Source organism: Vespa velutina, chromosome 10, assembly GCF_912470025.1.
Source record: "Vespa velutina chromosome 10, iVesVel2.1, whole genome shotgun sequence".
Lineage (NCBI taxonomy): Eukaryota > Metazoa > Arthropoda > Insecta > Hymenoptera > Vespidae > Vespa > Vespa velutina.
The window spans coordinates 2,155,673-2,180,478 of record NC_062197.1 but is presented as its reverse complement, the minus strand read 5'-3'; the positions used below and the strand labels follow the sequence as shown (position 1 = coordinate 2,180,478).

The 24,806-nt window shown below is 26.6% G+C and overlaps 7 protein-coding genes across 14 annotated transcripts; 5 read left to right on the top strand and 2 right to left on the bottom strand.

Annotated features, from left to right (window-relative positions):
- Nucleotides 1-696: 696 nt before the first annotated feature.
- On the top strand, nt 697-5,638 carry LOC124952625 (ras-related C3 botulinum toxin substrate 1-like). 3 transcript variants are annotated; one of them, XR_007101958.1, is made up of 5 exons: nt 697-821; nt 1,307-1,643; nt 1,722-1,888; nt 2,001-2,054; nt 4,608-5,638. XR_007101958.1 is itself a non-coding variant. In XM_047502768.1 (4 exons), the coding sequence occupies exons 1-3, from the start codon at nt 706-708 to the stop codon at nt 1,854-1,856; spliced, it is 588 nt and encodes a 195-aa protein (XP_047358724.1). In that variant the 5' UTR covers nt 697-705; the 3' UTR covers nt 1,857-1,888; nt 4,608-5,638. The 3 variants fall into 3 exon arrangements, 1 of the variants encoding a protein (XP_047358724.1); XR_007101957.1 differs by having other exon boundaries at nt 1,722-2,054; XM_047502768.1 differs by lacking the exon at nt 2,001-2,054.
- A 1,000-nt stretch (nt 5,639-6,638) lies between these two features.
- LOC124952627 lies at nt 6,639-9,650 on the top strand. The gene is made up of 4 exons (XM_047502771.1): nt 6,639-7,350; nt 8,722-8,799; nt 8,905-8,977; nt 9,057-9,650. Exons 1-4 carry the CDS (start codon nt 7,345-7,347, stop codon nt 9,290-9,292), a joined length of 393 nt encoding a protein of 130 aa, XP_047358727.1. The 5' UTR covers nt 6,639-7,344; the 3' UTR covers nt 9,293-9,650.
- LOC124952624 (TNF receptor-associated factor 6-A-like) lies at nt 9,414-11,500 on the bottom strand. Its single transcript, XM_047502767.1, has 5 exons — nt 11,138-11,500; nt 10,893-11,030; nt 10,510-10,758; nt 10,142-10,386; nt 9,414-10,059 (listed from the first exon to the last, which is right to left on the bottom strand). The coding sequence occupies exons 1-5, from the start codon at nt 11,229-11,231 to the stop codon at nt 9,805-9,807; spliced, it is 981 nt and encodes a 326-aa protein (XP_047358723.1). The 5' UTR covers nt 11,232-11,500; the 3' UTR covers nt 9,414-9,804.
- LOC124952622 (nucleoporin Nup43-like) lies at nt 11,314-15,777 on the top strand. Of its 2 annotated transcripts, none has more exons than XM_047502764.1 (10): nt 11,314-11,747; nt 11,844-11,948; nt 12,019-12,143; nt 12,213-12,334; nt 12,411-12,562; nt 12,648-12,894; nt 12,967-13,370; nt 15,105-15,205; nt 15,581-15,598; nt 15,747-15,777. In XM_047502764.1, exons 1-7 carry the CDS (start codon nt 11,634-11,636, stop codon nt 13,137-13,139), a joined length of 1,038 nt encoding a protein of 345 aa, XP_047358720.1. In that variant the 5' UTR covers nt 11,314-11,633; the 3' UTR covers nt 13,140-13,370; nt 15,105-15,205; nt 15,581-15,598; nt 15,747-15,777. The 2 variants fall into 2 exon arrangements, with proteins under 2 accessions (XP_047358720.1, XP_047358719.1); XM_047502763.1 differs by having other exon boundaries at nt 12,967-13,622.
- LOC124952227 (46 kDa FK506-binding nuclear protein-like) lies at nt 14,127-15,263 on the bottom strand. The gene is made up of 2 exons (XM_047501776.1): nt 14,804-15,263; nt 14,127-14,416 (listed from the first exon to the last, which is right to left on the bottom strand). Exons 1-2 carry the CDS (start codon nt 15,261-15,263, stop codon nt 14,127-14,129), a joined length of 750 nt encoding a protein of 249 aa, XP_047357732.1.
- A 36-nt stretch (nt 15,778-15,813) lies between the features above and the next one.
- Nucleotides 15,814-16,981, top strand: LOC124952226 (protein unc-50 homolog). The gene is made up of 6 exons (XM_047501775.1): nt 15,814-15,905; nt 15,966-16,117; nt 16,187-16,373; nt 16,452-16,585; nt 16,682-16,783; nt 16,845-16,981. The coding sequence occupies exons 1-6, from the start codon at nt 15,814-15,816 to the stop codon at nt 16,979-16,981; spliced, it is 804 nt and encodes a 267-aa protein (XP_047357731.1).
- Nucleotides 16,982-17,095: 114 nt separating this feature from the next.
- Nucleotides 17,096-24,736, top strand: LOC124952618 (zinc finger FYVE domain-containing protein 16-like). Of its 5 annotated transcripts, none has more exons than XM_047502753.1 (15): nt 17,096-17,962; nt 18,195-20,285; nt 20,433-20,665; nt 20,734-20,833; nt 20,935-21,014; nt 21,223-21,343; nt 21,788-21,979; nt 22,068-22,190; nt 22,289-22,453; nt 22,530-22,689; nt 22,762-23,177; nt 23,263-23,506; nt 23,601-23,721; nt 23,919-24,080; nt 24,213-24,736. In XM_047502753.1, exons 1-15 carry the CDS (start codon nt 17,905-17,907, stop codon nt 24,366-24,368), a joined length of 4,422 nt encoding a protein of 1,473 aa, XP_047358709.1. In that variant the 5' UTR covers nt 17,096-17,904; the 3' UTR covers nt 24,369-24,736. The 5 variants fall into 5 exon arrangements, with proteins under 5 accessions (XP_047358709.1, XP_047358706.1, XP_047358707.1 ...); XM_047502750.1 differs by having other exon boundaries at nt 17,098-17,962; nt 21,761-21,979; XM_047502751.1 differs by having other exon boundaries at nt 17,098-17,962; nt 21,163-21,343; nt 21,833-21,979.
- Nucleotides 24,737-24,806: the final 70 nt, after the last annotated feature.

Sequence of the window (24,806 nt, the reverse complement as noted above, 5' to 3'; positions counted from 1 at the left end):
TTTTCTAGAAAGGAATTGTTTTTTTTTTCGTATTTTGGTGAGTGCTATTAGAAATATCATTTATTCAATTCGACATAACGCGATACTAATAATGTAACATTATTAGGACAAGCCCTTCGCATTTAGTAGAATGGTTATAATGTCACTGATATCACTAAATTATACTATCGAAAACGAACTAACACGCTTATTTGTCCTAAATAAAATAACTATACGATATCTATTTATATAAATTAATTATTTTAAGTATCATTTTTAATTAATTATTTTGCGTTATATTGACAAACCAACGAAGTAATTCGCTGTTAACAAAGTGTCCTATGAGGGCAGTAATGCTTTTTAAAATTCTTTTTATATATGGAATAAATTTTTTCGTTGGTTTATTGATTTTTCGTTTCTTGTTTTCTTTTTTTTTTTTTCTTTTTTTTCTTTTTTTTTCTAATCGGATTACTTTAATTTTTTTTTTATAGATAATTTGAAAAATCGATAATATTCACAAGAATGATTAGAACTATCAATTTATATTAAATTATTTACAACTTGTTTTTTCTTTTCCTGTATTACATATAAATTTTTCTTTCATTTGTTTTAAAATTAACACATATATATATATATATATATATATATATATATATATATATATACATATATGTGTTTAAGTGCTATATTAATAATATTTTTATGTTATCACTTCAGAATCAGATCATGAGCTCTGGTAGACCTATCAAATGCGTTGTAGTAGGAGATGGAACAGTTGGAAAAACATGTATGTTAATATCATATACCACAGACAGTTTCCCTGGAGAATATGTACCAACTGTGTAAGTGAAATGTAATATTATATTGCCATGTAATAATTTATCTAAAGTACATTTACATATACAGATTTGTAAGGAATCATTTTATTTTTATTTCTTTCTTCCATTTGGAAATCATCTTTCTATTTTTTCACTACTATATTCTTCTTTAGAACGATGAACTGGTATGGCTATAATAGTAATGCAGTGGTAATAAGAGCACCCTACTACTGCATACAGGAAACCATTTATTTATATTGTCTTTTATAAAGCATCTTGTTAGGATATATAAAAATATCTTTTAAGTTTTATATCTGCGAAAGAATTATTACTATACAGGGTGCAATAATATATTAATATATATATATATTCGATATATACATATATAAATATATAAATATAAAACTCATTTCTATTTAATATTTGGAGATATTAATTAAAGATATAACTTAAATAATTATATAACTTATTTCAATATAATTACAATTTCATTGAATTATGTTATATAGATTTGATAATTATTCAGCACCCATGGTGGTGGATGGAATTCCTGTAAGCTTAGGACTTTGGGACACGGCAGGCCAAGAAGATTATGACAGACTTCGGCCTCTCTCTTATCCACAGACTGATGTATTTCTTATATGTTTTTCTGTAACAAGTCCTTCGTCTTTTGAAAATGTTACTAGTAAATGGTATCCAGAAATAAAACACCACTGCCCAGATGCACCGATGATACTTGTTGGAACTAAAATAGATTTACGAGATGATCGTGAAACTTTAATTGCCTTAGCTGAACAAGGACTTAGTGCCATAAAGAGAGAACAAGGACAAAAATTGGCTAATAAGGTTGATATGAAATCGTGTTTTGTTAATATATATTATAGATATCTGTGGCAAAAATGACATTTGTTTTATGAGTTACAGATTCGTGCTGTAAAATACATGGAATGTTCTGCTCTCACACAACGTGGCTTAAAACAAGTATTTGATGAAGCAGTTCGTGCAGTTTTAAGACCTGAACCACAAAAACGTCGACAGAGAAGATGCATTATGTTATAAATTACAAGGGAAATGGAATCTCACTGATATAGGTAAACACTCACATGAAATGACAGACTGAAATTAGTTTGGTCATAAGAAAGATACGATAGATGTACTAAGAAGAGATAGCAGCGCATACAATTTAATAAATTTTTCTGGCAGCTGCAGTTCACCGTGTTACAAATAAAGTACAATTTACAACTTCCTGGTCCTAATGTAAGTTGTAACACTGAAACAAGACTTGAAAGTTTAGACAAACGAGAAAGTATAATATTGTAATAATTTTACAACATTACTTATTAATCCATAGAAAAAGTTTGGTACAATTTTATGCAGAGTGAACTTTTTAAATTTATATCATAGTACGATTATATTTATCGGTGAACTAGTCAGTATGACGATTAATAGGAAACAATCATGAGAAATATGGTTTAATGATAGCTTTTCATTTTATTTTGCAGTAGACTTATTGATTAGAAGTATACTCATTAATTATTATAATATTGTGTGAATGTGTTGTGTCTGTCAAAAATAAGATAAAAAAGGATAACAAAGCTTTACTTATCATGGCTGCCAGAGTTTCGATTTTTATATTTATGACAGTAGAAAAAAAGGATATATTCATTTTAGGAGGTATACATGTTAGTTACTGTAGCAATCGATATACTAACAAATTTTACAAGTTGAAAAATTAGTATCATAGACTTAAATAAACAGTGCCATAGCATCGAAAAATCAAAAAATCAAAGCCAGCACTTTTTACATCAATTGTATGCAATAAAATTATTAACAAGATTAATAAATCTTTTGCAGTAAAATGTCGAATTTCTACGTAAATAATAATGAAATAAGATGACACTAAGTTCGACATTCAGCAATGAGAACTTGTAGATACTATTTTGAAAATTATTACTATTCTTCATGGGATACTTCATTGTTTACAATTTAAACATTTTATCAACATATGCATAGTAAGAGAATGAACTGTAGTGTATTTTGTGTATATTGATATTTATTGTATTTTGATTATTTAAAAGTTAAGGATATATATTAATATTATTTTATTGCAAACAGATATCAAATATCATACTTTTTAATTCCATTGTTGCATGTAATAGATACAGTATTGTACAGGTTGTGTGTTACATAGATACAATCTGACTATAGACATTATTGACATTATTGAGAGCCTATGAATTATTTTTCATATATATAAGTGAGCTTATTTTGCAAAAATAATAATCAAAATAAATGCGGAATAATAAAATAAAAATAATGTGAAATATCAATGATAAGGATATGATGCTATGCACAGTTACACAAGAAAGAGAATAGCACAATGTATTTTAAATAAAACCATAACATTTTTTTCGTTTAAATATTTATAGATTTAAACTATTGCACTCACTAATGAAAAGTATGAACATGGTGCAAAAGTCAGTGTTTGCTATAAAATTCACTGCAATTACAGTTAAAATTTTTAAAAGACTTTCATTGATTTATATTAAACTACAAATTCAAATGGTATTTGTGCCATGGATATCAAATAAAAACATGCTCTATATAAGGGATTCAAATATAACGTAGTGTGATGATAACAGATATATTCCTCCACTTGTGAACATGCTATTTTTTATATTCAAAAAATTTAGAATAGAAAAGGATAGGACTTGAGTGCCATATGCTTTTTAATCTGTAAACCAACTGAATGCCATATTCTGTTCGTGTTTATAATCAGTGTGAATTTTGAGCAAATTATAACGCGAGTCCATGAGTAAAGAATTTTTATCATAGGTGAGAATATTCTAACAAGACAGTAATGCTTGCTAGGTGTACATACTGTAGCATAGAAACAGAAAATTTTGGATTTCAATCAGACATATATAAGTTATTTTTTTTTTTCTTTATACAATTTTGAGTACAATAAAACATTCAAGTAATTAGATGTTTGATTGAGATTTAAAATATGTCTGAGATGTTTGCAGTAAACTGTATGCTATAATATTGAACTTAATTTTTAAAACTTAGAATATTGATTTTTATAAATTAATTGTACATGAAATTTCTTTATAAACTTCAACAAATTGAAGTGAACTATAATATGATATTTTAATAGCTGCTAGAGGATATCTTCCAGATTAAGACATGATTTAATGATGCAAATTGTTAACTAACAATTTTGTTGCATCAAATATTGCACAGTTTTAAATACAAAGAATATTTCATACCTTTTTGACATTTTAAGCCATAGGAATTTATCCATATGTACGATCGTACATATGTATCGCATAACGCACTAAGTTTAGAGAATAAACATATAACGTTTATGTATTATATTACTATGTTATATATATATATATCGATTTGCATTTATTGTAAGTAGTGCAATTCTTTTATATAGCTTTTCAAAATAATTTGATTTGCTCATATCATAGTATATTAAAGAATAAAAAAAAAAAAAATCTGTTATATCTTGATATATCAATGTAATGCATATATTCTGTTTTAATTAAAATCAATAATTGAAACTATCGTGATTATAAATAGATTCATAAAAAAAAAAATTATCAAATTTGGCAAGAGATTTTCTAATTTTTACATAATATACATAGTATCAATCGCAAATAAAGTATTAATAATATAAAAAGTAATGTTTTTATTCACGATATACGGTGTAACATGTTTTCGAGGCAGCTGTTTTAAATAGTTTAGCTTTATATTTAACTATATGAGATCAAAACTTTTTATAATTTTCTTTTTTTATTACAGATTCAATTATAGGATGATATATTTATCAATGATAGTACTCTGAGTACAAATACATCAATAACATAAATTACACTACTTACAGCTCATGCAGCTTAAGAAAAGTCGCATTTTCCTTCTTGTTTGGATAATATCACTAAAAATGCTATAAACCAAAGCTATGTATTACAATCTATTGTAACTTTTACAGTTTTTATTATATACTTTTGCACATAAGACTATAAATGAATGTATGAAGTGTAAAAAGATTCTAGTCACATCATGAATTATCTTCTGACTTATTTGTCTGAACAATGTAATGAATTAATATTATGTGTACTGTTGAATCATTCTGCAGTAAAATAATTTCTAAATGAAATAAAAACATCACATCAAAAAAGTATAATAAGGCAAACAAACAAATGCGAGATATGGCCTAGCTTGAAATATTGTCAATTTACATGTAACAATTCAAAACCAAAAAGGAGGATAAAAAGAAAAAAAAAAAAATATACATGCTAGAATACGCTTTGTTATGAATAATTTATAAAATTTAATATCTCTATCTATTTTCTTAAAATTTTCTGTAACATTATACATTTATTAATTAAGGCAGTATAAGAGCACTTATTAAATCTTATGCTATAAAAGAATGTTTAACTTATGATTATTAATCGTAAATACAAAATATACTTTCCTTCTATTGCATTAATAATTAATAATCAATTAAATTTATTATTTGATTTTAAACAATCATGAATATACATTTATACATATAAAAAATGTATTAAATCTGACATTTTCATTTTCCACTTTTTTATGAGTTTATTCAATTTGCAACTCTTCTGCTGCCAGTAAACTGAAAGACGGAGTTAAATTATTGTGGCCTAAAGTTAATTTTAATTATCCTATTTTTTTACACGAAAGTACATTCTCGATAATTATCACACAGACAACTGAATCGCATAATGGCATGTTCTACATGGAAGCATTTATTTTTTATTTATATGTATTTTGAACAAAATCTTTTTGAATAAACTATACATTATACATTATTATATAAAAATTTTATTTACCTTGTAACACCTATATCGTCTAAATAATAAATAATTTTAATCAATTCTTTATAAAACAATGGAAATAAAACAAAGTGATTTGCAATTATGTGTTCTATTTCGAATAAGAAGGATAAGCGTTTGAACAAAAAAATTGATATATTTCATATTTCCCGCCTTTGATCTTCTTTACCATATATCCCATATTTTTGACAATCAGCGCCATCTTTTCCAAATTGTTTTCTATCATTTAAACTTCTATTACTACTGTACATAAAACCACTATAAAAGCAATTAAATTGCTATTAAAAAAATTATAGTAGTTGTTACAATAATATAAATATAAAATATCCTTTATGATATAATCAATCTGATTTTTGTATAATAAGTCATGTTTCATTTGTTCGATATTTTACTATAATATAAAAATTGTAGGGATATAATATATAAAATAATATAATGTATAATATATAATGTATTACATTTTTTTTTTGAAAAATAAAAAGTTTCATAATGTTTTAAGGCGTCTGTAAAAAATCTTTATATAAACACATACATAAACATATGTACATATATATATATATATATATGTATATATGTATATAATTAAACTAAATACATATATATAAAACAGTTTATTTTAGCATGTGTTTTGTTAATCCTCATTTTTAGGATTAATGGAAATCATTAAATATATATATATATATATTTTTTTTTTTTTTTGTTTAAATATGAAAAAGAAAATGGCACACGATTGTTTCAAGGGTGTGAATGACCTTATCATAACGCAGCAGGTTCTGATGTACGAACGATGTAAGTACTTAACCCCGGACGTTTTTCTATGATTTACTCAAACTCTTATCGACTACTCCTTTTTTCACGATTTCTTGTTATCGATATTCAATCGTTTTCAATTTACCTTATCGTAAATTCTCTTAGCGAAAGATTGTTTGAAGTTGAAATTATCAAAAAAATAAACAAAAAAAAAAAAAGTAAGAAATTATTATCAATAAACATTATAGATATTTATCGTCAATTCTGTACCCGAAATAATACATCGATGAAATATATAAATTCGATATGTTTAAATCGCATTGTAATTTATTCAAATCTTTCTCAATTAATCTTCCTCTTACATTGCAATTTGAATTTGCATTTCTTAACCTTGAATGCCTTCCCGAAGAGAAATCACATTAAGAATTTTGAACGAATAAAGATCAAATAGCAACGAAGTGTGCAAGGGATGATACATTTTGTCTTCTTAGACGTTATATGTATGTATGTATGCATGTATATATGTATTTCGAGGGTAACCACAAGACTACGTAAGCGAGGATAAAATTCTCCTTCCAATGCAAATGATAAAATACACGATTCACTGTTAGAAAATGAGTATATATAGGTACGGTCATGCGTTCTCCTAGCGGTCTCGATTCTCTTTGATCGAGGAGGGGGTTGTACTTGAAGAGCAAGCGCGCACAGATTTCTTCCTCAAATACGTTTACTCCTTGGCACCCTTCGTGCGCAGAGAATCAAGCAACCCTTTGCCGTTTCTAATCATTTTAGTCGAAGTTCAAATTGTGCGAGACAGTAATAGCGAGTATTATTTCGCTTTATTTTTTTTTTTTTAAACAAGAAAGAAAGAGAGAAATAAAGTATCAAGACGAAGGAAAATACGCGAAGAACTTTATTCAAACTTATCCAGAATGAAGGTACGTTCTTTTGATTTCTTTCTTTTTGTTCTTCATAAGAAAAGATCATTTTCCTTCAACACTTTTGACAAAGAAAAAAAAAAAAAAAAAAAAAAAAGAAAAAAGAAAAAAAGAATTTGCAATAAGATCTTTCTTTACGATTTAAAAATTAACAGAGTCAAATTGAAATTGAATATCGATCAATGAAATTTAATAATGGCGAATGATGAAGTTAGTTGTTTGTTATTTTGTTAAGAATATAAGAAACTTGATCTCCTTTTTTTTTTTTTTTTTTTTATATGTCACCTGTTAGATAAATTATATTTATGCTAGGAAGACAAGAAGTTATGTAATACGTGGGCGATCTAACGGCGATATATGTATGAACGTTTAAATTCTTTACAAGATTCTTCGTATTGATATATTTATCATGGGACGTCGTGGATATATAGTAATTGCTTTTCAAAAAACTAGGATATGAATCACGTTGTAATATTTTCATTATTTTATTTTTAATCTCGTATCGAACGTATTTTGGTTTTGTCAAAGTCATTAGGAAAAAAATACTTTCACGTAAAATGTTCTTTTTATAAAATTAATATACTTATTTTTTATTAAATGTATATTAATAGCGATATACCAGTATCGCATATTTTCAACGACATTGATGTTTGCCATTAATATAGTTTTAATGACGTGTCAAAATGGCCGTTGACAGACATCTCACATTATGGAAACTTTTCTATTTTCTCTTTTATTTTAATATACTTGAGAATATAATTATTTTTTAAATTACCTATTTTATACATCTAAACTCGAGAATGGATGTCAATGAAAAAAAGAAATTGTAGAGGACTCACCTCGGAAACTATAATATTTCAAATTTCATAAATTCGCTTGCTTCACAATTAATTATTTACTTAAAAATTTTTAAAGCTACAAGTGTTCAATTTTTGATTACATATACACTGTAACAAATCTACGAATCTAATTAATACGATTGTTTCGTTTAACATCATAAAGATCTGTTCCTCTTTGATAAAATATGAAGTATTAATGTTAATCGATAATTAAGCAAAGCACAAAAGTGATTGTATAACGTTTCCATTTTATTTAAATTATGTAACAATAGGAATTAGTAGGCGATTATGAGATTATATGAATATTTTTTTCAGAAATAATTCAAAATGTTTTTTGAAGTTCTTCGAACTTTTTATTTCTCAATCACAATTATTTCCTTAATTCATTTAAATCTTCAATTCATTTGCTCTTGTCTTTAGAAAATCAAACGAAGTTACTTGTTTTATGTATTTCCATCGCAAGAATCTTTAATTACAATTAATCGTTCTTTAGTTCCATTTAAAATTATCAAAATTTACTCTGAATTTTTAGATAATCCGTTACCTTTTCTTCATAATACCATTGATATTCTTAATAAAGATGGGATATGTAGAAGGAATGCAAAATGAGGTAAGCTATTAAATAGAAAAATCATAAGCATTATATGATTTTGATTATTTACATCTATTACGATATTTTCATATTTCGTGTAAAAATTATTCTGATCGATTTCAGCGCGATATCTCGAACGCATTTTCGATGTATGGAACATATAAAATGAAAAGACCATTTTGCAATGCGTTTACTGGTGAGTGAATTCTCATTAAAGAAAGAAAGGATCTCATACGATCCTTTAACATTTTTGTTAAAAAGCTAAAATTTCACAGGTTGTGGAAGAAAAAGGAGTTTTCATGGAACTTCAATTCAATCTCCGTACTTTGATTCTAAGAAAGGAATTAGAATTCGTCTTCCAATACCTATCTATAAAGCTTTAATAAATGCGGCTTCCGAAGAAATTCGAAACACAATTTCTCGAGGTTCTAATGATTATGAGCTCCCAGAGATAACACAGGACTTCACAGTTTTACCCGATCGAGAATTAGCACTGGAAGAAATTAATTGACTGATAGAAATTAATATAAGTACTCCTTTAGATTCATGAAATGAACAATCGAAAGTCAAAATATTATTAAATTATTTAGAATTATTTCATCTATGTTTAATAATATTTTTAAATAAGTATATCGATCAAAAGCGATGATTTAATTTATTCTATTTATATATTATTTTAATATTGTGATATCAACTACGATGACGTTTTTAATGTCATCGCAGCGTCATTTCGATATCTATTGATTCATATCGCGTAAATATGAATATAATTGATAATATGTTTTTACCGTTTTTATATTATAATTAATTTTGATGCTTTACGCCACAAAAAAAAAAAATTGTGTTATATCTGTAAAAGAAATTATAATAAACGAATTTCATGTTGTAAAACGAGACATTGGATTTTTCTCTTTTTTCTTCTTTTTTCTTTTTTTTTGTTTTGTTTTTCTTTTGTTTTGTTTTGTTTTTTTTTTTGTTTTTTTTTCCACGTCATTTCAATTGACATTTAAAGATCGATAATACTTAAAAATAGATAACAAGTTTCACTAATATACTGTCGTTCCAAATATATCGAGAATGACTTGTATCAGTACGAAAAATCAAAGGTAATCTAGAGAGTATAACATTTCTTGGGATACTTAAACCAACACATTCTGGATTATCCGTTTCACCAATCGATGTAGGACGTTTCCAAAAATATTCTGTACAAAGTGCAGTTGGATCCCAAATACGAGAAGGTCTATCCTCTTTCAATTTTTCTAATGACTGATCTAAAATCTTTAATAAACAATATTTCATATTTATAATATCGAATAAATTAATTATTAAGACGATTTCTCTATTCATCGGATATTCTTACCGACAATTGGATTTTATAAGAGAACGGCCATTTAACGAATGAATCGTATTGACCACTCGTTAAACCAACGCTTATAAACACTGTACCATCTGGAAAATATTTCGGTACAATTTTTAAATACATCGCGTATCCAGGTTGACCCACGTAAAAGGTTGAGCTACGTTCGAAACGTGTCCTATCCCATTTCGTAAGTTTCTCTTCGAAACCCCTAATTTCCCAATAATACGTAAAAACGTTTAAGGATTCTGAAAAAAAAAAAAAAAATAAAAAATAAAAAAAAAATAAAAAAAAAACATAAATGTTTTATATAAAAACGATAATTAGATAAAAAAAATGAATAAATAAACATTCATTCTCTTCTCACTAACTATTCAATGATTCCGTTTTGATCGTATAATTAAATTCATTGATTTCATTTTGCCTTGGAGATATATTATGATTGTTGTAAAAAATCTTGTAATTAGATTTAACGTTTTGTTTGTTATTTCGATAAATCGTATCATTGATTTTTGAAGAAGTATCACGTTGTTCCATTAATGTACGAAGAAGTATCTTGATCTCCTGTAATTCGTCGGATAAATTTTTTTCTAATTTTTCAAATCTCGCTTCTACTGTTTCTGTAAGAGAATTCATTTTTATGGAGTTAGTCGTACGGGCAAAAAAAGAAAAAAAAGAAAGAAAAAAAAAAACAAAAGTGAAAGAAAAACTGTTCAAATCAAAAAGTTACAGATCTTAATCGAACGAATCTTACTTGCATTGCAGGCTCCTGTGAGAACTTTTGTTACGGTAGCATGTGCGTTTGCGACTAATTCCTCCGTTGAAATTTTACAAACTGCATATTGCGTTTCGATAATATTATTATCGTCTCTAACATTGCTTTCGATTTCAACTGAAAATAAACGCGTCGTGTTTTATCATAAGTTATGAAAGATCAATAATATATTCTTTTAATAATGAATTTTTTTCGTTATTGTTTAAAATTTTAAATCTATTTACCATTTTTCGAAACTGGTACAATTGCACTAACGATAATCGAATACAACACAAAAATATATAAAAGTAATATCGAACGTTTTATTATTATCGACATTACGAATGGTAGGACGTTATAGAATCATTTGACTCTCGTCGAGATTCTAACTTTCTAAGATGGTGATGTTCCTGGAGTCCACAGAAATAGATTTCATCGAATTTCATCGCTTGGATGAAAATGGCGCGAGCGTGATATTAGTTACGAGCGCGGGAAATCGAACTTTTTTTTTTCGTATTAACCGTTAATACGTGATTTAGTTTAAATTATAAATTTTAATATATAAAATAAGAACAATTTAAAGATCTATAATTCGTTAACATTATATAAATATATTTCATCGAATCAATACACATTTTACATTAACTTCAGAATTACTCTTTTTCTTTTCGATGTGACCTGTAACTTCGTTTATAATATTCTTGTTTTATTGAAATTTTGACAAAAAGTGTTTTCTTTAAAATGAGCGAAAATGTCCAAGGAACATTTATATCTCAAAAGATTTCAAAGATAAGATGGAAACGCGAAGATTTTGCAGAAATAAAAAACTTTTTAACCGGCAGCTGGGACGATCCGGTATATGAATGATACATAACCTAAATTTTTCTATTGAAATGAGTTTATGAATAAAATAAATTATTGTTATCTATAACGTTTTATTCTTATATCTAGGTAAATAAAATTACATATTGGTCTCTTACAACAAACGAAGATGAAGAAACATATCCAACTATTGCTTCTGAGTATTCATTTCTTGGTGATGTTACAGAAATAAAGGTTCTATATTCAAGATTAAATATACAATAGATGTTGTTTGATTAAGATTAATATTATATCAATTTTACAGTTTATAAACAGTAACTTTTTTGTGGCATCGTCATCTTTAGGCTCTGTTAAACTATTACAAATTCATGAAAATCCATTTCCTCAATTTAAAGAACATATGGCATGGGAATTTATACATAATTTTAAGTAAGTAAACTTCATGATATATATAATTCTGTGCAAATTCATTACTATGATTAATGTTTATTTATATAGAACATTAGATTATGCTCCATGTACTGCTCTTTCTAATTTCGAGCAAGATATAGTTTCGGTGGGTGAAGATGGTCGAATCAATCTTCTGACAACTACACAACAGAAACCAGTTAGAACAATTGGTAAATATTAATGTTTATATAATGTACACTCATAAGAATTTTAATTCATATGAGCAAACTTTATTTAAATTTGTAGAGAATGCAGATAGCTGTTCTATTTATTGTGTTGATTTCCTAAGACATAGTGAAATACTGACAGGCAATTTACGAGGACACATGAAAGTTTGGGATTTAAGAAATGATCATGATACTCCTGCAACTACTTTTATGCTTTCAGAACAGATCAAAGTATCGCATACATTTAATATTTTAATCTTTTTTGTAATTAATATAGTCCTTAAAATATTAAATAATTATATAAAATATTTTTCAGACCGAAGCAATGAGTATCGCACATCATCCTACACAGAGGCACATAATAGTTGCAGGTGGAGGTGATGGTAGTTTGACTGTATGGGATTTAAGACATCATACTTATCCCATATCACAGCTTAATGCTCATGCAAAAGCAGTTAGTGAAATTATGTTTCATCCAGATAGACCAGAAAATTTATTTACATGTTCAACCAGTGGTGAATTATGGCATTGGAACAATACACAGAATTCAAAATTAAGATTAGGTAACTTTATTTTTCTAGCATATATATATATTCATATAAAATGTGTCATTCATATAGGAATTTTCATTGTAGATTCAACAGACACTCATTGGTTGAATACAATAGGAACAAATGGTAATATTAACGTTACATCGCTCTGTTGTGATATGCATAAACCAATAAATAGTATTGACATTGATAAAACTACTTTACTATTTGGATGTGATAATGAAGCTATGTATATTATTAAAAATGTAGCTATATAACAATTTCATAGAATAAACATTCCTTTCCATACTCTGTGAATAATATTAATAATTATATATTATAATAACTACATATATATTATAATATGTAAATATTTTATTTAATTTCTGTTTTATATGTAATACTTAATTTTATTGAAGTTTACCGGTTAAACCACTAGGGAGCGCGAATGGTAGCGATTTCAGCACACCTATCTTCACGTTGTAAAACGTCAGAAAATTGAGAAACATGTAAATAATGTTGATCGAATATAAAAGCGTATCTCTAATTTTTTTATTTTTTGTTACGTTTTAGTAAATTAATAGAATCTTAACATTTTTATGCTTAAATATATTAATGACTCATGTGGTGCTTATAAATATTTTCATATCTCGTTTATGTAGCAATCATATTACATCTATCATTCTCTCTCTATCCAGTCATCCAATCATAATTAATATATGTATGTACATCATCAGTTATCCAACTGTAAAAAAAACCCGGTACGCATTAATTCCGATAAAAGAAATTTATATGAAAAGATTAAGATACATAAAATTGTGAATTTTCATTAAGTGTATGATGCAAAAATTAAAATTTATTGTCTTATTTATATTGTTGACATTTGACGTATGACATAAATTAAGCTTAAATCTAATGTTATAAAAAAAAAAAAAAAAAAAAGGTGTACAGGTAATTTATATTAATTGTCTAATAGCTAGAATGATAATGTGACAATAAACATAATGTTTCTTTTTCAATTTAATAATAAAATTTGTTTATATCACTTATTTCAACATATTTGACATACATAAGGTTAAAATATATTAAATATCACATATAATAATTGTGTTGCATCTGCTATTACATCTTATCGAATACAATTTGAATTATATTATTATTTGAAACTAACCAAAAATTCGTTTTACTTGTTTCACGTTAATCAGATGCTCTTAGTAATCACGAACTTAGAAATTAATCAAATCACAATAAGATTTTTTTAAATATCATTGAACATTTCTTAATTCAATTTCATATTCAAGCGTACTATTTCCAGGAATATAAGGGGGCAAACCTTTAGCACCATATCCCATAGCAGGAGGAATTATAATTTGCCTCTTTCCGCCAACTTTCATACCTATTATACCTACGTCCCATCCTTTAATCACTTGACTTCTTCCAAGTTTAAATTTAAAACCATTTCCCTGTTTACTCTCATCAAACTTCTTGCCATTCTTTAATTTACCCGTATAATAAATGGAGATCAATTTTCCTGATTTTGCAACTGCTCCATTGCCTATTTTTATATCTTTTATTCTTATAGGTTTAGTTTTCTTTATCTCTCTTAGAACATTATGTACTTTCAATTTTTTCTTTTGTTGTTTTCTATCTTGTTTTCTTTCTTCATCTTTATGTTCATACATTAATTTTCTTTCTTCTTGCATCTTATCTTGTTGTTGGATTTGTTTGTCTTTTTTATTTCGTTTGATAAATTTATTCTCTTTTTCGATATCTTCTTCAATTTCTTCTTTGTCTTCAGAGACATCAATAGACTCCATATTTAAACAAAGTTCATCATCATCATCATCATCATCAGCTTCAAAGCTATCATCTATTTCATCTATTTCTATTTCTTCTTCATCTTCATATTCATCTTCATCTTCATCATTATCTTCTTCTTCACTTTCAGTCCCAGTTAGATATTCACTGTAATCAGATTGTAATTCATCCGAAGATTCAATTTCACATTTCATTCGTTTTGGTTTTAAAGTTACATTAGGATAATGTGTTGCTTTTCTTTTTATTTGTTTATTAGCTGTTTGTGAATCTTCATTTCGTTTTTCTTCTTGTTCTTTCAAAATTAATTTATGATTCAAATATCCAGTTAAATGTACATAACTATCACCATTACATATAAAAGTTATTTCATTTCCTTTTTCAAAATTCAAGTCAAGTGATACTTGCCACATTGTGCTTTTTTTCAGGTTACAAAGTAAATAATTCGTATCATTGTAAGTTATCGTAACTTGCACTATTTCATCATTGCCGGTTGTAGTATCCAAAGTCGCCATAGACAAGTGAAATGGTATTTCAACGGTTTGACTATATCGTTTTTTTGGCTCCATTATTAAACCCCAAAACATCTTCACTGTTTTATTGTATAACTTTTGATCAAATTATAAATAATAGATGCATTAATATTATATATTATGTTATAGTATTCGTTTCTAACTTTTACAAATAATATCGTCCATAGCAGGATAATACAACTGACTAAGCTTATGACTTAAACTCATCTAACGTTCTCTCGTGTCAAATACCTTTGTTTTCTTTTTTTTTTTTTTTCTAGTTTAATCATATATTTACATTCGTGAGAAATATTTGAAAAAGTCATCCTAAGAGTTTATATAAAAATAAATTATGTTGTATAATCGAGGTTATGCATTATTTTTTTCTACAGGTCGAATATAAAATAAAGGTAGCTTTTTAATTATTAATAGTAATATTTAAATAAATTATTATTTTCTTACACAAGTTTACATTCTTTACCGATATGACACTCTTATAAATATATTTCTAATTTTATACAATAGTTATAAAAAATTAATTGTTAAATTTTTTTTCAGAAAAGAGAGAGAGAGAGAGAGAGAGGGAGAGTGAAAAAGAGCAAAGATCATAATTAAGTAAACAAAAATGAAATTTTCAACTTCTCCTCCTACAAGTCGTTGTACATCTCCAATTTTAGTAGATGTAGGATCAACGTTACCAACGCCTGTTACATATAGGTATGACATAGAAATGTTAATCTTTTTAAAGATATAATATTAATTATGATTATCTTACAGGCATAATTGTATCAGTGCTGCAACAAAATGTTATAAATACTTGAGGAAGTTATTAAAATTTGAGCAAATGGATTTTGAGTTTGCATTATGGCAAATGATATTTTTATTTACAGCACCACAAAAAGTTTATAGAAATTTTCAAAGTAGAAAACGTAAGTATTCTATTACAAATGTATAAAAGAAATTTTAAGTTTTTAATCAATTAAAATTAAAATTTTCAGAAACAAAATCACAATTTGCAAGAGATGATCCAGCATTTTTAGTATTATTAACATGTTGGCTTTGTATTTCTGCAGTTGGTATTGCCGTAGTTTTGGGATTAGGATTTTTCCAATTTATAAGACTTTTACTTTATATGATTTTTGTTGATTATATTGTTGTTGGTTTAATAGTAGCCACTGTTTTTTGGTAAACCATATATAAATATATATCAAATCTAAGCGTCTGTATTCCATATTTGTAATCAAATATTTTTATTACATATAGGTTTATAACTAATCGATATTTAAGAATTGATAAAAGTCAAGATGTCGAATGGGGATATGCATTTGACATTCATTTGAATGCTTTTTTTCCACCTTTAATAATACTTCACATTCTACAACTTTTTATATATAATGGTAAGAAAATCTGAATCACATTTATATGTTGTAACTTAAGACAAGAATAATTTCATAATATATGATACATTAGAAACAATTAAAAAAAATTTATAGGCCTCATAAATACAAATGTCTTTGGTGGACGATTTGTTGGGAATACACTTTGGTTTATATCTGTTGCATATTACATATACATCACATTTTTGGGCTATACAAGTAAGTTGTATTAATTGTTTGCATATTACATAAAAGTATAATATTAAACGTATTTTTTTAGGTGTTGAAATACTTCATAAGACACACATCATTTTTTCTGCTCTACCAATAATGCTGTTAATATATATAATTACATTATGTTCTGGAATCAATATCAGTCGTTTGATTATGGATTTTTATCACTATAGAGTTAATTAAATATATTATGTATATATATATATATATATATATATATATATATATGTATGTATATATGACAATTTATTGTGAAAATATTTAAATTTATATAATATAGGTTTTTTTATTTATGTAACATTAATATATAAGAAAACCTTATAAGAGTAATCCTGAGCAACATAAGAATTATTTTGTTTATATTAACTACATATTGTTTTGTACATTTCCCATATAAGTTAAAATTTTTTACTATTTAAAAAATGATCTAATTTGGAATTTGATTATTAATATTAATTTATCGATTAAATATCACCTACGTTATATAATTCATAAAAATAAAGATTTATTCAAATTTGCCGCCGATTAACGAACTACTACGCAAGTGAAAACGCACAATCTGGCAACACGGCAGCCAGTAAAGGATGACTTAAGTGTTATAATAGTAAGCTGTACAATACAATGACAACCGCTGTAAAATGACAGTTGTCAATGTAAATAGGTTACCATTATACTTTTCATTGACAAATAGTCCACGTGATGCTGAAGTCGCTTGTATCAATTTTCCAAAATCCTAGTTTCTTTGTACAATAACAATCTTTTAAAATGATATTTTTCACTTTCTTATCAAACGAGTAGTGTTCAAAGAAAAAAATATTGAACTGTAGTATTTTGGTTTTTTTATTTTTTTTTTTTTTTTATATTTTATAATACGGAAATTTTATTTCTCATAAAATAACAAATCTCGACATTAGGATTATTATCAAGAAATATTATTCGTCGTTATCTTTTCTTACGTGTTTACAAAAAATAATTATATACGTATTTAGTATCAGTGCACATCGTTCTTGCGCCTTTGACACTGTTACTACATGTTTTACTATCAAAAATCGTATAAACCTGTTTTATACATGGTACTTATTCTATAAACACCAGTAATTTATACAATGGAGAAATTTGCAATTGATTTAGACAAGGTTCTCGATGACTTCGAATTTAATGAAGGTATATCATAAATTATTTTTATTGATATTTATTTTCTAAATTAAATTAATTAAATTCATAATAGGTTTATTAATATTTGTTATCATTGTTTGGTATGCGTTATGATATATTGTATACGTACATAAGAATACTTATTGTTCGAAATATTCAATTTCTACGTATAATATAATGTAATTAAAATAATATACATATATATATATATATATATATATATTTTTTTTGCTTTTTTCAGATTGTGCAGAACAAATAGCGTCTGTAACTTCTCCCATAACTAATGCTACATTAACTGTAGATAGGTGTGGCATAGAATCGACGTCTACAAATGTAACTACTGTTGACAGTGGAAGATTAATTCAAGAATTTGAAGTATTATCATTTGGAAAGCATGAGAACAGCTCTAATGTTATTACAGAGAGTAAGTCTTCGCTTGACAAAAGCATGATCTTGCCTCAAAATAATTACCATAAAGATGATTCAGCACGAAAATGTACAGATTCCATAAATCATTTTCATGCAGAAAATTCTACCAATGACCATAAAGTTGCACAAAAGCAATGTATATATCATCAAGATTCTGAACCAATTTCTATTACAATTTACAATAACACATCTCAGCCGTTATTGACAAAACAACAAAATAGTAATAACAATCAGCAACTTCAAAACAGATATGATAAGAAATTAAATCAGCCAAATATAAAGCCTACTGTTAGCAATGTGTTAAATAGTTTAAACGAATATATAAATGCACCAACAATAAGTTTGGATTATGTAGACGGTATGTTGGATAAACAAGATATTAGGCCTAAAAAACAATCTGATATGGTTAACGAGGAAAAAGTTATATCTAGTACAAGTACAGAGATCATTGATCATAATTTAATTAAAACTATAACAGATAAAAATAAAGTAGTTGAAGAAATACTCAATGATGTGGAACAAACTGTTGTTCTACCATTGAATCAGGATGTAATAGAAAATAAAAATCAGTTTATTAATACAGATACATTGCAATCTTCAAAATTACATGTAGAAAGTAGTAAACAGGATCTTAAAAATATTGAATACAAAAATGAAGAAGTAGATAATAATGAAAATATTGATTCTGATAAACAAGAAAAAATTATTCAACCCAATACAGAAGATATTCAATATGAACATATACATGTATTTGAAGATAAGAAAATTAATGATACTGCTTCAGAAGATGTATCGGAATCAGATACTGCATGTAAAATAACAGATGAATTATATACAACTAAAATTTTAGAAACTGAAGCAATAAATATTTCTAATGGGATAACTTCTGAGAAGATAAACGAATCTCATATTGATGGAAATACATTGCCATCAAATTCTCATGAAACTACGAATGTCACATATTCTGCCCAAAAACCAATTGGTTTTAATAACATGAATGATTTATCAGAAGAAGAATTAAATAAATATTTAGAAACGTTAGAGATAGAAGAAAAATTAACGGAAAGTGCAGTACATCCACAGAATGCCTTGTTATCTGAAGCATATAAGAATACAACTGAAAACAATATAAGTAACAATACATTTTCTTATGAAGAGTCTAAAGACGATAAAAAAACTCATGTAGCAACTAATAAAATTGACAATAGCCAGCTTGTAGAAAAAGAATTTAAAACTAAAACTGAAGAATGTTCTGAAAGAAGTTCTGTTAATAAACATGATAAAGACATAGTAAAAGAAAAAGTATCTGATAATATTTTACACGATGAAAGATATTGGAACAAATCTAATAATTTTACAACAGTTATACCTGTAAATAAAGAAGAACACATACAAACAAAAAGTGATAATAACATAATAGTTAAAGAAATGGAAAATCCTGTAGATAATGTAGAATATATTAAAGATACAGGGACAAAAAATCAATCTACAAATGAAGCACAAAGTTGGACATCTTCTGAAAATAAACATGTATTTAGAATTGGAAATAATGAATCTGATCAATCAGAAGAAGTTTTACAACCTGTTAAAACTAATGTTTGTACAATACAAAATAATAAAGATATAGTTCCATCTTCAGAACAAAATAATAATCAAATTAGTGAATTACAAATACTTGGTAATACTAGTTATGATACCAAAGACAAAAGTCATAGGTTACAAGATAATAAAACTTTAAATGATATTGTTAATTTATGTACCGATATACAACCAAAAAGTACAGATGTGTGTGTGGAAAATAATTCAGAACATAATGAAAATACAGAAGGAGGAAATAAAGCAGTTCGTCCACAAACTTTAGATATCGCTTTAACAGTTAGTATGAATGACCATCATACATCAGGTATATAATATTATATATTTTTTTTATATTTTTTAATAAAAAAATAATTATTATATTATTTAATCCAAATATATATAATGAATACTACTTTTAGTTGTAAATTTCTATAAAATGAAATGTAAAAAAAAAAAAAAATAATTAATACAGGTTCTCCTAGCACCACTTCCAGGCAGCAAGGTACATCAGAAAATGAAGGTAATGGTACTAACAGCCGAGACATAGTGGTTGATCTCTCAGAAATTGCTTTAGCAGAATCTATTAAAAAACTTGGAAAACAACCACCCTTCTGGATTCCTGATAGTAATGCTTCTAGTTGTATGTTATGTGATTTAAAATTTACTGTCCTTAAGCGACGCCATCATTGTCGTGCTTGTGGGAAGGTAAATGGTGACTTATACAAATCTAAATTACATTATTTGTTTTACACTTTTTTTTATTACTGTTACAGGTACTCTGTAGCAAATGTTGTAATATGAAATACAAATTAGAATATCAAGGTAATATCCATTCAAGAGTCTGTGTTGCCTGTTATCAGCTTCTAATGAAAGGTAAATGTTTTTATTTCCGAAGACGTATAAAAATATTTGAATAAATATTGTTTTTTTTTTTTTTTTCTTTCTTTCTTTTTTCTTTTTTTTTTTTTTCATAGCTGAAAATCAACAAGAGGCAAATAATTGGCCTACAAACTGTGTAAGCTATGGTAACAATAGTGAAGTTAACTCTCCTCAAGTAAGTATAGGGAGTAACATAATGAAGATTAATAAATATAGTAATCCTACAGCTCTCATATAGATATGTTATACTTGGAGTGCATCTTTTTAAGAAAGAAAAGAATTACTTATTGCTAATAGTAGGATTATTTTATAAATGATTATAGGGAAGACCACCTAATCCAAATAATCCTATGGAATATTGTTCAACTATACCACCTTTACAGCAACTAGCAGGTGGATTGCCGCCGCCACCACCAACAGTAATGGTGCCTGTTGGTGTTCTTAAAAGGGAGGGTAGTACAAAGCAGCGTTCAGAAGGATCTAAGTCTGTCATGTTTAGCGATGGTGAGTAACATTTGTATAAAATAATTATATATTATTATGTAATTATTATATATAAAAATTTATATATTGTTTAGCTAAAGGCCTGAAACAAGAGTGATTGATTTAAAATATATCATATTTTACTCTTTTATTCATCATATCTCTAATTATGTCATTCTTTAATTATTGGTAGTAATTTTACAAATGTGTATATGTATAATTATATAACCTGTACGACTATAATCCTAAAACCATCCACATGTATATATTCCATCCATTTATGTTAAGTTCTTTATTTTTTTGTTATCTCATTAATGTTAATCCCCCCACATATATATTTTATTTTCTGACTTTAGTTTTTTTAAATACATATTTATGTTATCAATCCTGCCCCTTCCTATTTGTTTTTTTTTTCACACACAAATAAACTAAACATAGGAATAAGGCCTGGATGTGACCTGACAGAACTAGATTCATCTTGGGATTTAAAACCACCTTATCGGAAAACAGGAAACAAGCGAGTATCTGCGTCTGACTCATCTTCAATGTCCAGTGGAAGTAAAAAACAAAATCTGTTACCTTTGGACCCTAATACAAATAGTTACATACCACAAGATCCTAATATGCTACCACCAACAGTCACCATACATAAAGGCCGTAAGAAAGCGATATTATATTTCAAATAATTATGATTAGAAAATATCAATCACTTTGCACTATTATAATTTTTATTTTATATTTTCAGAAATTTCTTATCATAACGTGACCGACCAAGATCTTCTTTACAGAACATTAAAAAATGAATGTGAACCACCAGTAATGTTTGCAATTAACAAAAATCTTTATGCATATGTTAAGATAACAAATTGTAAGTAGAAGATATAATCTATACAATATGAACAAAAAATAGATATAAATTCTTTTTCTTATACGTTTTTTTTTTCTTTTTTATTTTTATTTTTTTAGTAAGTTGCTGTGTAAACAGAATATGTTGGAATGTTACTTCAAAAGGATTGGCTTGTGTTGGTCAAGATGAAATTATATTATTATTAGAAACTTTACCTGATGAAACTCAAATACCAAAAGATCTTCTTATGTATATTAATCATATATACGTAGAAGCAACAAAGGGTTAATATTACATATTTCTTTTGTCCTTAAATTACAAAATTATTTATAAACATTTATTAATTTTTGATACACATAGGCAATACGATGACAGAGCTTTCTGTCTCAATACATCAGGGAGGTAATCTTTTGGGCTCCCGTGAACATGCAGGATTTTTATTTATTCGACAAACCTTACAATGTTTACAAAAAATTGTTTTGCCACCGGCACCTTTTCTAGTAGGCCTTTTAATTCATAGGTACGTTGTAAAATACAATTATTTGTTAACGTCCAAAAAACATATTTACATGTATTTACATTTGTTTGTCAGATGGGAGACTCCATGGGCAAAAGTATTTCCGTTACGTCTTGTATTACGTCTTGGTGCTGAATATCGTTATTATCCTTGCCCGCTAGTCTCCGTTAGATTTCGAGATGCACTTTATTTCGAAATTGGACATACAGTTATGAAAGTGTTAGCGGATTTTAGAAATTTTGGATACACGTTACCCGGTGTCAGAGGATTAACGATTCATTTGAAAAATAGAACAACGGATGTTATGTTTCCTAGAAATAGATATGATCAAGTTATAAAAGGTCTAAATAATTCTAATGATCATGTTTTGGCATTTGCCTCGAATTTTAGTATCACTGCTGATTCACATTTAGTGTGTATACAAACAAATACAGGAGATGAAAGCAGTTACCAAACGCAGGCAATTAATATTCAAAATAAACCAAGAACAGGTACAATTTATTTATTGTATTAAATAAAAATAGCTGTAATATATAATACAAAAAGTATACATAAGCGTAAGCGTTTCTTTTCTAGTAACTGGAGCAAGTTTTATTGTCATTAATGGTGCATTAAAATCATCAATGGGATTGTCTGCTAAGTCAAGTATAGTAGAAGATGGTTTAATGGTAGAAATAATGCCAGAAAAAATGGAAGCTTTAAAAGCAGCTCTCAAGAATATGCATGACTTTTCAATTGGCTGTGGACGTCAAGGTGCAGCAGAACCGGATGAAACTGTAAATATAAAATGGGTAGAAAATGATGTGCAATTTAATTTAGGGTAAGGCTAATAAATCTTTTAAGTTCATTACGTATTGTAGTGATTTTTAATTTTTTTTTTTTTTTTTTTAATTTTAATAAATATACACTTACAGAGTTAAAAGTCCTATCGATGGACAATTAATGGATGGTGTACCTTCTATAAGAGTTCATAATGCTACTGATTATAGAGGAACCAGTCGATTTATTCGTTGGACGGAAGTTTTTATTATCAAAGTATGTATAATATTTTATTAATTTTACCTTATATATTGAAATAATAATGTGAGATATCATATATTTTTTGATTCACATATTTTTTAAATCGTACCAATGTATACAATATTTATTTATTCAATGTAAATAAATTAAAATAAGTTTATTGTTTTATACATTAAAGCAATAAATTATAAAAAAGAAAATTTTATGTGTAGTCAGATGATCATCCAAATGGTGTTCACGATCCTATGGATATAAATAAATTATCAGAGAGTATAGCAAGGGCAACATGTGCAGCTTTAGTTAAACTTTTAGATCTTTTAGCAACTGCAGGACTTACAAAAATTGGTGTTAGAACAACTATTCATCCAGATAATGTAAGTTATAATTATACAGTTTAATTTATTATTAAATATGAGAAATACACGCACATATATATATATATATATATATATATATATATTATATATTATCATTTCATTCTTTAAATAATGTAATCATTTATATAGGTTGGATATGAAGCTGGTAGTGAAGGTGCAAAGTTACCACCTATTTATATGAACAGTCTTGATAATGAATTAATTCAAATTCTACATAAAGCTGCACAAAGCAGTCAAGATACCCATACTGTGCTTGAATTAATATTCTATGTGCTCGATGAGTAAAAAAAAATTATGTACATATATTGTGGCATCTAGATAATTATAGTTGAATAATGTGGCAAGATCACACACATACATTTTTTTTCAATTTATATTAATTGATTAATTGTAACATAGAAAATTCAGACATTTACTTGAATGTTGGATTATTATTTTCTATGTAATCATGAAACAATAATAGAATGATTCAGCACTGTAATATATCTTCCTTTATTGCTGACTGTTTTATCTCATAAATGTATTATCATTGTTATGTTAATAATATTGTGCTTAAAACATCTCATTTGTCGGTCTTTATCTAATTTTATTATATTATGACTACAAAGCTTTTGTACATAATTTCATTAAATCAATAAAATTTTATTATTATAGTTTTATGTAAACATTCTGAAAAATTTATGACTTTTTCAATTTTTTTTTTTTTTTATAATCTATTTCCAA